The 14437-nt window shown below is 41.7% G+C and overlaps 1 protein-coding gene across 3 annotated transcripts in view; it reads right to left on the reverse strand.

The window, feature by feature from the left end:
- ccdc102a (coiled-coil domain containing 102A) overlaps positions 1 to 14437 on the reverse strand; it is a 153677-nt gene that overhangs the window by 36076 nt on the left and 103164 nt on the right. For all 3 annotated transcript variants that reach the window (XM_088371592.1, XM_088371590.1, XM_088371591.1), the window contains one exon: positions 4261 to 4470. In XM_088371592.1, coding sequence (XP_088227718.1) covers positions 4261 to 4470 — 210 coding nt within the window. The remainder of the gene's footprint in view (positions 1 to 4260; positions 4471 to 14437) is intronic.

The following is a 14437-nucleotide window of genomic DNA, read 5'->3' on the forward strand; positions in this document are numbered from 1 at the left end:
TATACTACTTGATCCCACAGGGGTCCCGGGGGTGCTGAAGCCTATCGCAGCAGTCATCGCGCAGTAGGCGGGGGTCACCCTGAACCAGTTGCCAGCCGATCGCAGGCCACACAGAGACGAACAACCATCCACACTCGCACTCACACCTAAGGGCAATTTGGAGTGCTCCATTGGCATACCAAGCATGGGGAGAACATGCAAACTCTAACCGAGCCGCCCTATATATATATATATATATATATATATATATATATATATATATATATATATATATATATATATATATATATATATATATATATATATGGCATGCCGTTCAGGAAATTAATATTTGAATATATTGAATGAACCTTGAATATATTGAATGAACTTCGGAATATATTGAATGAACTTCGGAATATATTGAATGAAACTTGAATATATTGAATGAACTTCGGAATATATTGAATGAACCTTGAATATATTGAATGAACCTTGAATATATTGAATGAACTTCGGAATATATTGAATGAACCTTGAATATATTGAATGAACTTCGGAATATATTGAATGAACCTTGAATATATTGAACGAACCTTGAATATATTGAATGAACTTCAGAATATATTGAATGAATTTCGGAATATATTGAATGAACTTTGGAATATATTGAATGAACCTTGAATATATTGAATGAACATTGGAATATATTGAATGAACCTTGAATATATTGAATGAACTTCGGAATATATTGAATGAACCTTGAATATATTGAACGAACCTTGAATATATTGAATGAACTTCAGAATATATTGAATGAATTTCGGAATATATTGAATGAACTTCGGAATATATTGAATGAACTTCGGAATATATTGAATGAACCTTGAATATATTGAATGAACTTCGGAATATATTGAATGAACTTCGGAATATATTGAATGAACTTCGGAATATATTGAATGAACTTCGGAATATATTGAATGAACTTCGGAATATATTGAATGAACTTCGGAATATATTGAATGAACCTTGAATATATTGAATGAACTTCGGAATATATTGAATGAACTTCGGAATATATTGAATGAACTTCGGAATATATTGAATGAAACTTGACTGACGTCATCATTGCCGCCATCTTGTACATGCATTTCGTTGCTGCCGCAATTATGAACCAGTCAGCTCGCAATATCGTGTCAGCTATTCTTAGCAATGATGAAATTGTCAATGCACTGGCGAGTGCTTGTACCACCCAAAATCCCCCGGAGACACATGCCCAGCAATATAATACTTTGGACGAAGAAGTCCAGGCTGCTTTTAATCGGGGCAGACCTGGGCGCACAACAGACCAGGCTTCTGTTAATCATCGCAACCTCAGCTTGCCATCGACCTCACAGCAGTGCCCCACAACAATCTACGCCCGTTCACTAGAAAGGGCCCAAGACAGAAGAAGTAAGAATAGGTAGGGTTAATTTAAACCGCACGTTGAGCCGTGAATATGGTCCGTGAAAATATTGTCTGACATTAAACCGCCCCGATTAAAAGCAGCCTGGACTTCTTCGTCCAAAGCATGATATTGCTGGGCATGTGTCTCCGGGGGATTTTGGGTGGTACAAGCACTCGCCAGTGCATTGACAATGTCATCATTGCTAAGAATAGCTGACACGATATTGCGAGCTGACTGGTTCATAATTGCGGCAGCAACAAAATGCATGTGCAAGATGGCGGCAATGATGACGTCAGTCAAGTTTCATTCAATATATTCCGAAATTCATTCAATATATTCCGAAGTTCATTCAATATATTCCGAAATTCATTCAATAAATTCTGAAGTTCATTCAATATATTCAAGGTTCGTTCAATATATTCAAGGTTCATTCAATATATTCCGAAGTTCATTCAATATATTCTGAAGTTCATTCAATATATTCCGAAATTCATTCAATATATTCAAGGTTCATTCAATATATTCAAGGTTCATTCAATATATTCCGAAGTTCATTCAATATATTCAAGGTTCATTCAATATATTCAAGGTTCATTCAATATAATCCGAAGTTCATTCAATATATTCAAGGTTCATTCAATATATTCAAGGTTCATTCAATATATTCCGAAGTTCATTCAATATATTCCGAAATTCATTCAATATATTCCGAAGTTCATTCAATATATTCAAGGTTCATTCAATATATTCCGAAGTTCATTCAATATATTCCGAAGTTCATTCAATATATTCAAGGTTCATTCAATATATTCCGAAGTTCATTCAATATATTCAAGATTCATTCAATATATTCAAATATTAATTTCCTGAACGGCATGCCATATATATATATATATATATATATATATATATGTTGGCCAGCCCCAAAACATCAGTGCTCTCGCGGAGATCTGCATGGAGAAATGGGCCAAAATACCAGCAACGGTTTGTGAAAACCTTGTGAAGACTTACAGAAAACATTTGACCTCCAAAGTATTAATATGAACTTTTGTTATTGACCAAATACGCTCGCTTCATCACGACGTATGGGTACAGAATCCGCATCACAGTGGACACTGCACCTATCTGCCTTTCGAGCTCATGCTCCATCCAACCGTCGCTTTTGAACAAGACCCCGAGATATTCCTCCACTTGGTGCAGGATCTCATCTTTGACCCGGAGAGGGCATTCCACCCTTTTCAGACTGAGGACCATGGTTTCAGATTTGGAGGTGCTGACTTTCATCCCAACCGCTTCACATTGGCTGTGAACCACTCCAGTGAGAACTGGAGATCACGGCTTGAAGAAGCCAACAGCACCACATCGTCTGCAAAAAGCAGAGATGCAATGCTGAGGTCACCAAGTCGGACACCTTGAACGTCTCGGCTGTGCCGAGAAATTCTATTCATAAAAGTTATGAACAGAATCGGTAACAAATGGCAGCCTTGGTGGAGTCCAACCCTCGCTGGGTATAACTCCGACTTACTGCCAGAAATGCGGACCAAACTCTGACACTGATGATACTCCCAAAGCACCTCCCACAGAACTCCCCAAGGGACATGGTCGAAAAACTTCTCCAGGTTCACAAAACACGTGGGCTGGTTGAGCAAACTCCCACATACCCTCGAGGATCCTGCCCAGGGTATAGAGTTTGTCCACTCTGTTCGGGGGTCGGACCACCTAGGTTGCCTTTGGCCGCTGCCCAGTTCACTCTGCACCCGACCCCTTTGGCCTCTCCTACAGGTGGTGAGCCCATGGGAAGGGGGACCCACGTTGCTTTTTCGGGCTATGCCCCATGGATGAAGGCCCGGGGCACAGCTTCGAGTCGTAACTCCAGGCCTGGCTCCAGAGGGGGGCCCCGGTGCGGATGCGGGGCAAGGGAAAACTAAGTCCATTTATATTTATCATCATAAGGGGTTTGTGAAAAGGTAATAATCTAAAAAAAAAAAAAAATTAATGAATCAAAATGTATGTGTACAGCGATCTCTCGTTTATCGCGGGAGATGCGTTCCGCAACAACCCACGAAAAATGAAAATCTGCGAATTAGAAACGGTATATGTATTATTTACAAATTTAAACACTATTGTATTGAAACTTCATCGAAGCATTGAAAGTCAATTAGAAGAGTGTTTTTCCTTGCCAAGCAATGCAAAGTGTCCACCTTCAGAATTACTACTGTACGCTAACTCGGAGGACATCATGCATAGCAAAACCAAAATGAGTCACGGTTGCGCATGAATCTCCTGTTGCATTGTGGTCCAGTACACAATATTAAAGCTTTTTACCCCCCGATACTTTCATGCAACATAAACCTTTCTCCCATTCCCCTAATAACCATTCCCACACTGTTTTGTGCATGTATTGTACCTTTACAGTAAATAAAAGAACAAACACGTGATATTGTCACGTGTCCCGACTCCTTCTGCACTGGTTGGTGCACGTGGCCAGCTGCCACCTCCTACACTTGAACTCAGTCACGTCCGCATTGACGCACATTGCTCAGAGGCATGCCCCTTGCTATCCGCTGCAGTAAAAAAGATGCAGCAATATTTCTTGGGTTGAGAGGAGTATTGTGTGGCGTTAGTGGTGATTTTGGCAACTTTTGAAATTTGTTTAATTTTTCATGGCAAATATTGTTTTGGGTTCCAAAAGGCCTCAGACGTGTGAGACAATATTCCGAATGACATGTCAATGCAATTCGCCCATCACTAACGTTACTTCTAAAGTCATTAGTCCCAATACTGATCATAATCACACTTTATTAAGAAATGTGCATACTTCCTGTGTTTACCTTGTTTTTCTCAAACAAGTCAGTCTGGATGCCCTTGATGTCGGTGTCGATCGCTGTTGCTGCCTGGTGGCGTTTCTTCGCAATTTGTTCTTCCAAGTCTTCAGTTTGAGTTTTGAGCTTCTTGTTGTCCCTCTCCAGTGCCAGTTTCTCTGTCTCCAAACGTTCTCTACGACCCCATTCTGCTGCATTCTCCAACTGCAACCTCTCCATCTGACAGCGACATATATTTTACTTATTTAAAATCATTTAAATATAACATATACATATAAATAAATAAATAAATAAATACACACACACACACACACACACACACACACACACACACACACACACAGTAATCCCTCGTTTATTGCAGCTTATTGGTTCCAAAAACCACCCGCGATAAGTGAAATCTGCGAAGTATGGTCACCCTCTCATTTCTACATTTTTTTCTTTTTTTTATTTGAACATTTCTTGTGTGTCAATAATTGTATATGAAACCATTTAAGTGCATATTTTATTATTAGAGCATTAAATAATTGTTTCAAACGTGTAAATAATACATTAATAGTATAAATAACATACAGAAAATGTTGTATAAATATTCAAAGTATAAACATTCTACGTGTGTACGTGTAACATGTTAACAAGAAGTACTGGGCAGGCTAACGAATAGGCGGAAAGATGCTAATTTGCGATCGTGCTAACACGCTAAAACGGACCTCTAAAGGAATTTAAACGAACATTCGGAGCAATACTTCATTATCCTAAAGGTAAGACACATGTGGTCGTTCAGTTCTCTTGCTAGGAGACCCACTTACATCGTCAATGACTCCTGTACCGCTGTAACCGACATATGTACACGAAAATAAAACAGGAAGTGGTATCGCCTGAAAACGGCCTTCAAAATAAATCACCCTACCTCAAATCAAAGCACAGCTGAATAACTTAAATAACATGGAGAATTCTTAACACATACTGTAAATATGTTTTTTGAACAACTTTTATTATTATATTTTTTATAACAATGTACAAGTGTACATACTGTAAATATGTTTTTAGAACTCTTATTATAAAAAAATATATCAAGGTACAACACTGTAAATCTGTTTTTAGAACTATTATTATTATAACAATTTATTATAAAAAGGTACAAGTGTACGCACTGCAATTGTGTGGGCACTCCTTGCCTTCTGCTGGCGTGTGGGCAAGTTTTGTGCCATAATGCCTCAATTTAGAAGTTTTATTTTGACTTTGATGTGATGGTTTTCTCTTCACGTTAGAATACACTTTATAATCCTTTGGAAGTCATAACATTATATATTCAAACTATAGACTCTTTCAAGGCCTACATCACAATGATGTCACGGTGTTAGCTGGAGGCAAAGGAAACTGAGGTTGGCGGCAACTCAATGAAAGCCAAGAGTAAATTTATACTGCTACTGTTATGAAGAAAAATGTAATAGGGTGGTTTTGGTTGCCAAAACTGTAAAAGCCCAAACAAAATCTTGATGTGCTATCACATCCCAGCCTCTGCCAGTCAGAGAAATCACAGACAGCTGTGGTTGAACGTGATGTGTTGCGTGTTGTTTGAGATGTCCATCATTGAGCAAGGAGAATAAAAATGTGGAGTAACAGTTGGTTCTTTGTTTGCAAGATCTTGGGTTGTTTAATGTCGGTCAGTAGTCGTGGCACTATAGCAGATGAAACAACAACCCCCATTCTCCAGGTCAGATGGTTTTATACTGTCCAGAAAAGGCGGGAAAGAAAAGGCGGAAAAGTGTCACCTGACCATTTGGTATCGACGTATGTGTATTGGAGAGTTACCGCCCAGTGTATGTGTGTGTGTGTGTGTGTGTGTGTGTGTGTGTGTGTGTGTGTGTGTGTGTGTGTGTGTGTGTGTGTGTGTGTGTTGTGTCAGCCGTCTGTGCCTATGTGTATTGGAAGGCTACACAGTTGTGTGCTGTAACCGTGCTCTTGATTGAGCAGTCATGTTTATATAAAACAGTAAGAGGATTTATACATATATGAACATGAACAAGTATATGAGTTTGTCTAACCTAACAGAATATGTACACATTGCTGTTGCTATCTCTTCAGGTGAAAGGATTGGACTTCAAGTCTCATCAACAATGCTCATGTTTGCAGCGCATATTTTATGGGGCTTGTCACAATTACCCCAAAGTTACTAGTTTTAGAGCAGCAAACTGCGCATGCACCGTGGTTGGACAAACACAAGAGCCGAACAGGTAGTGATCAGGTGGAGCGCAAAAGACCAACTCGCTATTTTTTTATCAGAGAGAACATTAAGGGACCTATCATGGCTACAACCAAACACTGCCGCTTTGGTGTCTGCCGTAGTGACTCGCGATATGCTGACCGGGATCATATGAGGGGAGTTTTCTTCGTATCTTTTCTAAAGCCGTGGATGAGCCGTGAGAAATGCTTTCGCTGGGTAGAAGCTTGTAAATGGCAGGGATTTACAGTAAATAATGTCACCAAACATAAATATATATGCTCTCTGCATTTTATCGGTGGAAATCAGCCAACGTTTAAGTTGTTCCACACTATGTTGATTAATTTTCATGAAAGTTAGCAACACGAGGTTAGCTTGGTTAGCTTGCAGGATCTCACCTGAGTGAGAGCGATATTAGACAACAATGCTTACCTAACGACTAAAACATCTTTCTTTCTGCTGACTTTAAGGTCTCTGCATGTCAGACAACGTTTAAGTTGTGCCACACTATGTTTGTCGATTAATTTTCAGGAAAGTCAGCAACACGAAGTTACCTAGCAGGACCTTACCGGAGTGAGAGAGCTCGAGAAATATGAAGTCCTGATCGGACACTTTCTTCATCTTGACAGTACAGTCAAACCTTGGCTTTCGACCACAATCTGTTCCAGAAGGCGGTTCAAGAAGTGAATCGGTCGAATTCCGAATCTATTGTCCCATTACAAACAATAGAAAAAAATTTAATCCGTTCCAAGACAAAAAAAAAACGCATTTTATAAGCATTTTTTCATTTGCGCATTTTTGTCCGATCGCGCAACTGCAGCGCACCGCCAAACGCGCAACCGTAGTGCACCGCCGACCGCGCAACTGCACCGCGCTGGTCGCATTATTGTGACAGAGCCATCGCTGAAATTTAGATAATATTTTTAAAGTCCTGATGTACATTCCAAAATTTAAGTGGACCTCAGTGCGCAAGGAGCTTAATTTGGTCCAATCACGCAACCGCAGTGCGCCGGGCGCTCACTGTCGCATTGCTTTAAGAGCGTCTTTCTGTTTTAGGATGGCTTTATTGCTCCCACTTGCTTTCTTTGGAGGCATGATTAGGGGTTAATACAATCCTCAAAAGTAACGAAAATACAACAATGAACGGAGTCAGTCGGCATCCGGGCCACGCGGTTGGGTTTTCATGGGTCCTTTCGGCTCATCTCGCGAGGTTCAACCTCCGAATTTTGTTCGACAACCGAAGCAAAAAAATCTCAAATTTTTCGTTAGAATTCCGATTTGTTTGAGAACCGGGACGTTTGAAAACCGAGGTTTGAATGTATCTATTTCTACTTGTGTCCACCAAGACTTTGGCGGATTACCACAACAACAGGCACTGACTACTTAACAGCCAAAGCTCCAGTTGGTTGCATCAACATTGGAGGCACGTAACATGGTTCACCATCACTAAATGTCCCTGCCTCCCCCGGGATATGGGTGAAGTTTTGCCGGATATGGGAGTTGAAATTGACATAACCACAAAGTCTATCATTAAACTAGGGTGTCTGGGTGCCAAGTATACATATACATGGACGCCCCTGCGTTTGAACATGGTGTTTGAAATGAAAATTTGTGCCAAGCACAAAATTTAATAACAGGACATCACTCGCTTTCTGATTGGGGGGTGGGGGGAGAGGGTCTTTCTAATTGCACCCTACCTGGTGTTACTGTCCTCCCGTCGTAAGTATTTACCGTAATTTTCGGACTATAAGTCACTCCGGAGTATGAGTCGCACCAGCCATAAAATGCACAATACAGTGAAAAAAAAAAACAGATATAAGTCACACCGGAGTATAAGTCGCACTTTTGGGGCAAATTTATTTGTCAAAATCCAACACCAAGAACAGACATGAACCTGCAACAACAGGCTAAACGATACGGTATGCTTAACGTGACATACACACAAACGAGGAGCTGAGAACCGGCCTGAGTAACATTCAGAGTTAATCAAATAAGTATTACATAAATAACACGTTTATCAAACCATCTGTTTCACTCCAAATTATTAAATCCATTGATCGTCCTTTATGTAAACAATGCCATGTCTGCGCCGCATATGCGCCGCTGATGTCGGACTCGGAAGTTGCTTTTCTAATTATTCCACAGACACATATAACGATATATAAAGTATATTTCAAATAACTATCATATAACAACAATATTATCAAACCATCTGTGTCACTCCTAATCATTAAATCCATCGATCAAATTCCTCGTCCTTTATGTCAACAACGCCGCACGCGCGGTGGACAGATCTAGTATATAACTATATTGTAGCATTAACAAAGTACCAGGAAAGACGTGAGTTTGGTAAACAGCTCTTTATTTAACAAAACAAGAGTTCAACAAGCCAACAACTACTGAACTGTAACGATAAAAACATATACAAGTTGCTACACGAAATAAAATATGTCGGATAACTATAACATAAATATGTTTTTCAAACCTTGTGTCACTCCAAATCATTAAATCCTTCAAACGTGGGGCCCTTCGTCATGCTCGTCATCCCGTGATAGAATCCTTTGTCCTTATGTAAACAACCGCCGCGCCGCTGACGTCACTTGCAGGTCAAATCACAGTAATCCCTTGCTACATCGTGGTTCGTTTATCGCGGTTTCACTACATCATTTTTGAATTTTCAAAATTTGCGAAAGAATTCACATATAAGTCGTCCTTGATGCCTACCTGTCTTGTACAGATGTACCCTGGTTGCTCACTGTACTGAACTGTGTCTGTTTGTTGAAAACTGAATACAAAGATTTAAAAAAAAAAATGCTGTATTTGAAAAACAACAGGACATCAACTAAGGATAGTAAGCAAGCCAAGTATAAGTATTGAGTATAAATCGCCCCCCCACCCAAATTATGAAAAAAAAACACGACTTATAGCCCGAAAATTACGGTAGGTCCCATTGAGGTCCCCCCACCAAAACAATGGAATGTGCAGGAGGAGCTCTCTCCGGCACCCCCGAGAAAGACTCCAAAACTTGTGGGCACTTCTATGTTCCCTGCTTGCTGACTAGGTCTGAGTGCTGTCCTCTGTCTCAACTTATTCTTATTTTCTTCCAGTATCCAACCATGGAATTTGTGAGGGGGGCTCTCGACTCCATCAAAAAAAAAAAAAAAAAAAATGTCAAAGAGAGGAGCAGGTAGGGGGAGCCTTCTTGTCCCTCTGGGACATTTGCTCCTGGGTACACCATTTTCCACTTGTTCCAGGAATTAACAAGTGGAAAACGGTTTGGCTATCAATACTGCCCATAGATGATGTGGAAGAGATCTATATGATTGGACTTCCAATAACAGGCATATTGCTGTTTTGAGTTAGCAGTTTTCCTGATCTATTGCAATATTGTTACATGTCGTCCCATCCTGGTAAAGTTCCTTCACTACCAAGATAAGCTAAAGATTCTGCAGCTGGTCAGGGAGAGAGGAGATCTTATCTATACAGGGGCTCGGGTCTACGTATTCCCTGATTTCAGCGCTGCGCTCTTCCAAAAACGGTTCAATTTGATGCCGTTAAAAAGAAGCTCCTTGCTGCCGACTTCAAATACTCCCTGTACACTGAGTGTGATGGTGGAGGGGGAATCGAAGTTTATCAGATCTCCTGAAGAAGCTGAGATTCTTCTTGATGATCTCTCTCCTCTCCTGGTATGAGTTAGGGCTGTGAGTAAAGCCCCCCACCCATTTTTCGTTTTCACCAATTGACTACATTGACTATTATGCACCCATGATTCTCAGCATTACCACTTTGCGTTTAATTCTACCACAGAAACTGCGCACTTTTAAAATGTTTTCCCTACCGACTGCAGTGAGCACTATGGTGCCTGATTTGTTTGCTGTAAACTGAAAATCGGATGATGTCATCTGTTGTAACGACTGATGAACAACAGGTGAATTCTACTGTCATAAAATTTGATTTGACACTTTCTGTTATTGTATTGAACTTCTGACTGACTATCTATGATTCTATAATATCTATGATAGGATGGATGTGTCCTATATTTTGTTTCACCTATTTGTATATGGTGTGCGCATTACAGTGGTCCTGCTGGCTATGTGTGATTGCCCTTCTTAATTCTATTTTAATTTCCGTCCTGGCTATACAGTTGTTCTGCGGTGCAAGATTTTGGCAATCACAATAGAAAAGCAAGAAAAAAGAAATACCAAACTGGAGAACTACATGTGCGCAGCCATCTTGAAATATAAATAAATTAAATTCATAACTGTGCTGCCTCGCCGCCAGCTTGAAAAATACCGTATTTTTCGGACTAAAAGCCGCTCGGAGTACAAGTCGCATCAGACATAAAATGCACCATAAAGGGGAAAAAAACATATATAAGTCGCACCGGAGTTTAAGTCGTATTTTGGGAAAATTTATTTGACAAAATCCAACACCAAGAACAGACATGAACTGTTAGGGTTGATAGATTAGCATGATCCTATGCTTATGTTGGAATGTAACCTCTAATAATTAACCAAACGTATCCTGTCTTAACAAAGTAGTAGAACAAAGTGCTGAGATCCTTTGAACTGATTGACCAGCTGCAGAGGAAGTAATCAAAGTTGTTCTGTTTACACAACATCGTAAAACACCCCCTGCTATGATTTGACCAGAGGCCAGGGGTTTACCCCCATCCTGTCCACTCTCACCCCCACCCTGTTTCTCTGAATAAATATGCTCTTGCAAGAGGCCTGAGTCAGACTTGGTTCGATCATCGCTGTATGCACAGCGATGAATGACCTCTCCACTTGCAACTGCTTAAAGGGCATACTGTCTCCCGTGTGGTTCTTGCAAAATAAGTTAGAGTGAGCACCACTCTAACATGACCCAGCAACAACAGGCTAAACAATACGGTATGGTAACGTGACATTAACATTAACAGTGTTTCAAATAACTAACATAAAGAACACGTTTATCAAACCATCTGTGTCACTCCAAATCATTAAATCCATCGAATTCTTCGTCCTTTGTGTAAACACGCCGCTGACGTCGGACTCGTCATCAGTTGCAGTTCAAATTATTCCACAGGCCCTAATAACGAGATATAAACTATATATCAAATAACAATAATATAAATAACAATTTTATCGAACCATCCGTGTCACTCCAAATCAATAAATCCATTGGAATCTTCATCCTTTGTGCAAACACCGGCGCTTCTAACCCCAGAAGTGTGTGCAGTGCGCCGCTGATGTCAGTTACAATTCAAATTATTCCACAGGCCCATATAACAATATATAAAGAACAATTTTATCAAACCATCCGTGTCACTCCAAATCATTAAATCCATCAAAATCTTCGTCCTCTGTGTCACTTAAAAAAAACAAAAAAAAATGAATTGCTGTTGACTCGGGAACTTTATGCGCTGCTGACGGCAGAGTCGTTGTCAGTTGCGGCTGCAATTATTCCACAGATCTACGTATATAACTATAATGTAGCGTTACAAAAGTACCAGGCAAGACGTGGGTTTGGTAACCGGCTCTTTATTTCACAAAGCAAGAGCTCAACATATGTGTGTGCTCCAAGCAAGCGCCCTGAATCGCTCTTCCCGTCCCCCTCCTTTACAACCTTGGAAGAAAATAGGAAACAACTGAAGTCTAACAACATAGATGTTGCGACTCTAGATAAACTATATATCAAATAAGTAAAACATAAATAACAAGTTTATCGAACCATTTGTGTCACTCCAAATCATTAAATCTCCTGACTCCGGAAGTCAGTGAATGGAACTTATTGTCAGTGAGGCTCCAATTATTCCACAGCCATAGTGCACCCTCATGCGTTTTAAAGTGACAATAACATGTGAAGTGATCAACTATACGAGTAAGTAACGTGTTAATGATCAAGTAAAAAATTGTGGATAATTACACATATAAGTCACTCCTGAGTATAAATCGCCCCCCCACCCAAACTATGAAAAAAAAAAAAAAAACGTGACTTATAGTCCGAAAATTACGATAAATAAATACAATTCTGAACTGTGCTGCCTGGACTGAAAATGCACAAATATAACCTTTCTTTTGATGGCGGCGCTTGAGGGGCAACCTGTTACAGGAGCTCTGACCTTTCTTCCCTTCTTTTAATGGTTTTCTATGTTTTCTAGTGAGTTTTTTGTTTTTTTCTCTTTCTCACGTTGTTGATTAGGCTAGTGCGCGGCTATGGATGTTCACATTGTAACATTTGTAGTTTGTTCCTTACTGCTTTTGGAACTTTTTAGTGCAGCGTCGGGTGATCCATCCATACTCGTCTCCATTGTCTACACCCGCAATCAGCTGTTAGCCTAGCGCTACACACCCCTTCCTTGCGCGGAGAGGCCGGAGACCCCCAAGGAGATAGAGCCACGGAGAAGAGCATGCCGAGCCGGAGTAAAGCCCTGGCAGCGGAAGAGACGGTTTAAATCGTGCCTGCCGTCGGTCATCATGGGGAACGTGAGATCTCTTCAAAGCAAGATGGAAGAGCTAACAGCGCTAGCCTGGATGCAGAGGATATATCGCGAATGCAGTCTCATGTGCTTCACGGAGAGGTGGCTGAATGATGTCTCGCCCGACTCACACTTCTCCCTGGACGGATTTCAAGTGGTGCGGGCTGACAAGAGAGCTACGGAGAGCGGTAAGAGGAGAGGAGGGGTACTCGCTGTGTTTGTGAACGATAGATGTTGCCATCCCGGACACGTCAGTGTTAAGGAGCAGCTCTGCTCCAGTGACTTGGAGCTGTTGGTGGTTAGCATGCGACCATACTACCTCCCGAGGGAGTTTTCACATGTTATTGCTATAACTATGTACATCCCTCCCTTGGCTGTCGCTGCTACCGCTACGAACCGGATCCACACTATCGTTTCTAAGCTTCAAACTCAGCATCCCCAGTCCCTCCTCCTCATCTCCGGGGACTTCAATCATGCTTCCCTGGCCTCTTCCCTCACCACCTTTACGCAATATGTCAATTGCCACACCAAAAACAATAGAACTTTGGACCTGTTTTATGCTAATGTCAAGGATGCATACACCTCACCCCCCTTCACCCCACTTGGTCGCTCGGATCACAACCTCGTCCATCTGGTCGCAGACTACACCCCGGTGGTGAAACAGCGTCCACCTGAAAGGAGGTCTGTGATGTTGTGGTCTGAGGAATCTACTGCCAGGCTCAGAGACTGCTTAGAGAATACAGACTGGGAAGCTCTCTGTAGCCCCCATGGCAGTGACATTGACAGCGTGATTCACTGCATTACGGAGTACATTAAATTCTGTGTGGAGACCACTGTGCCCTCCAAGTTGGTCCGGTGTTTTCCCAACAACAAACCCTGGGAGTCTTCCGAGATAAAGGCTCTGCTTAATGAGAAGAAGAGAGCCTTAAGTTCAGGGGACATGGTGGAGCTGCGTAGAGTCCAGAAGGAACTCCGGCTGAAGATCAGGAAGGGGGAGGAGAACTACGGGGAGGAAAATGGAGAAGCAAATGGAGCTTAACAACGCCAAGAATATCTGGAGGGGTCTGCAATCCATCTCAGGCCATGGTAAAGGGGTTGATCGGAAACCATCTGGTGGGGACAAGGACTGGGCGGATGAACTCAATATGTTCTTTAACAGATTTGATTCAGCCGCCCCCCCACCCCTTCACCCCTCTCCTTTACCGGCCTGCTCCCCCCTCCGCACCTCAGCCTGCCACCTTCAACACTCCAGCCCCCCCGCCAGCTCACCAACCCCCTCTCACCCCGCCCAAAGACACTCTTCAGTCTGCACGCCACCACCCCAGACTTCCAACACCCCCCTCTCCTTTACAGTTCTTTAGGTGAGGAGTCACCTCAGAAAGATCAAGGCAGGGAAAGCCCCAGACGGCATCTGTCCGAGACTGCTCAGGGACTGTGCGGACCAGCTGAGTGGCGTGGTCATGTACCTGTTCAACCTGAGCCTGAACAAAGTTCCAGCCCTG

Source organism: Syngnathus floridae, chromosome 3 (genome assembly GCF_059516105.1).
Source record: "Syngnathus floridae isolate MCC-2025c chromosome 3, RoL_Sflo_1.0, whole genome shotgun sequence".
Lineage (NCBI taxonomy): Eukaryota > Metazoa > Chordata > Actinopteri > Syngnathiformes > Syngnathidae > Syngnathus > Syngnathus floridae.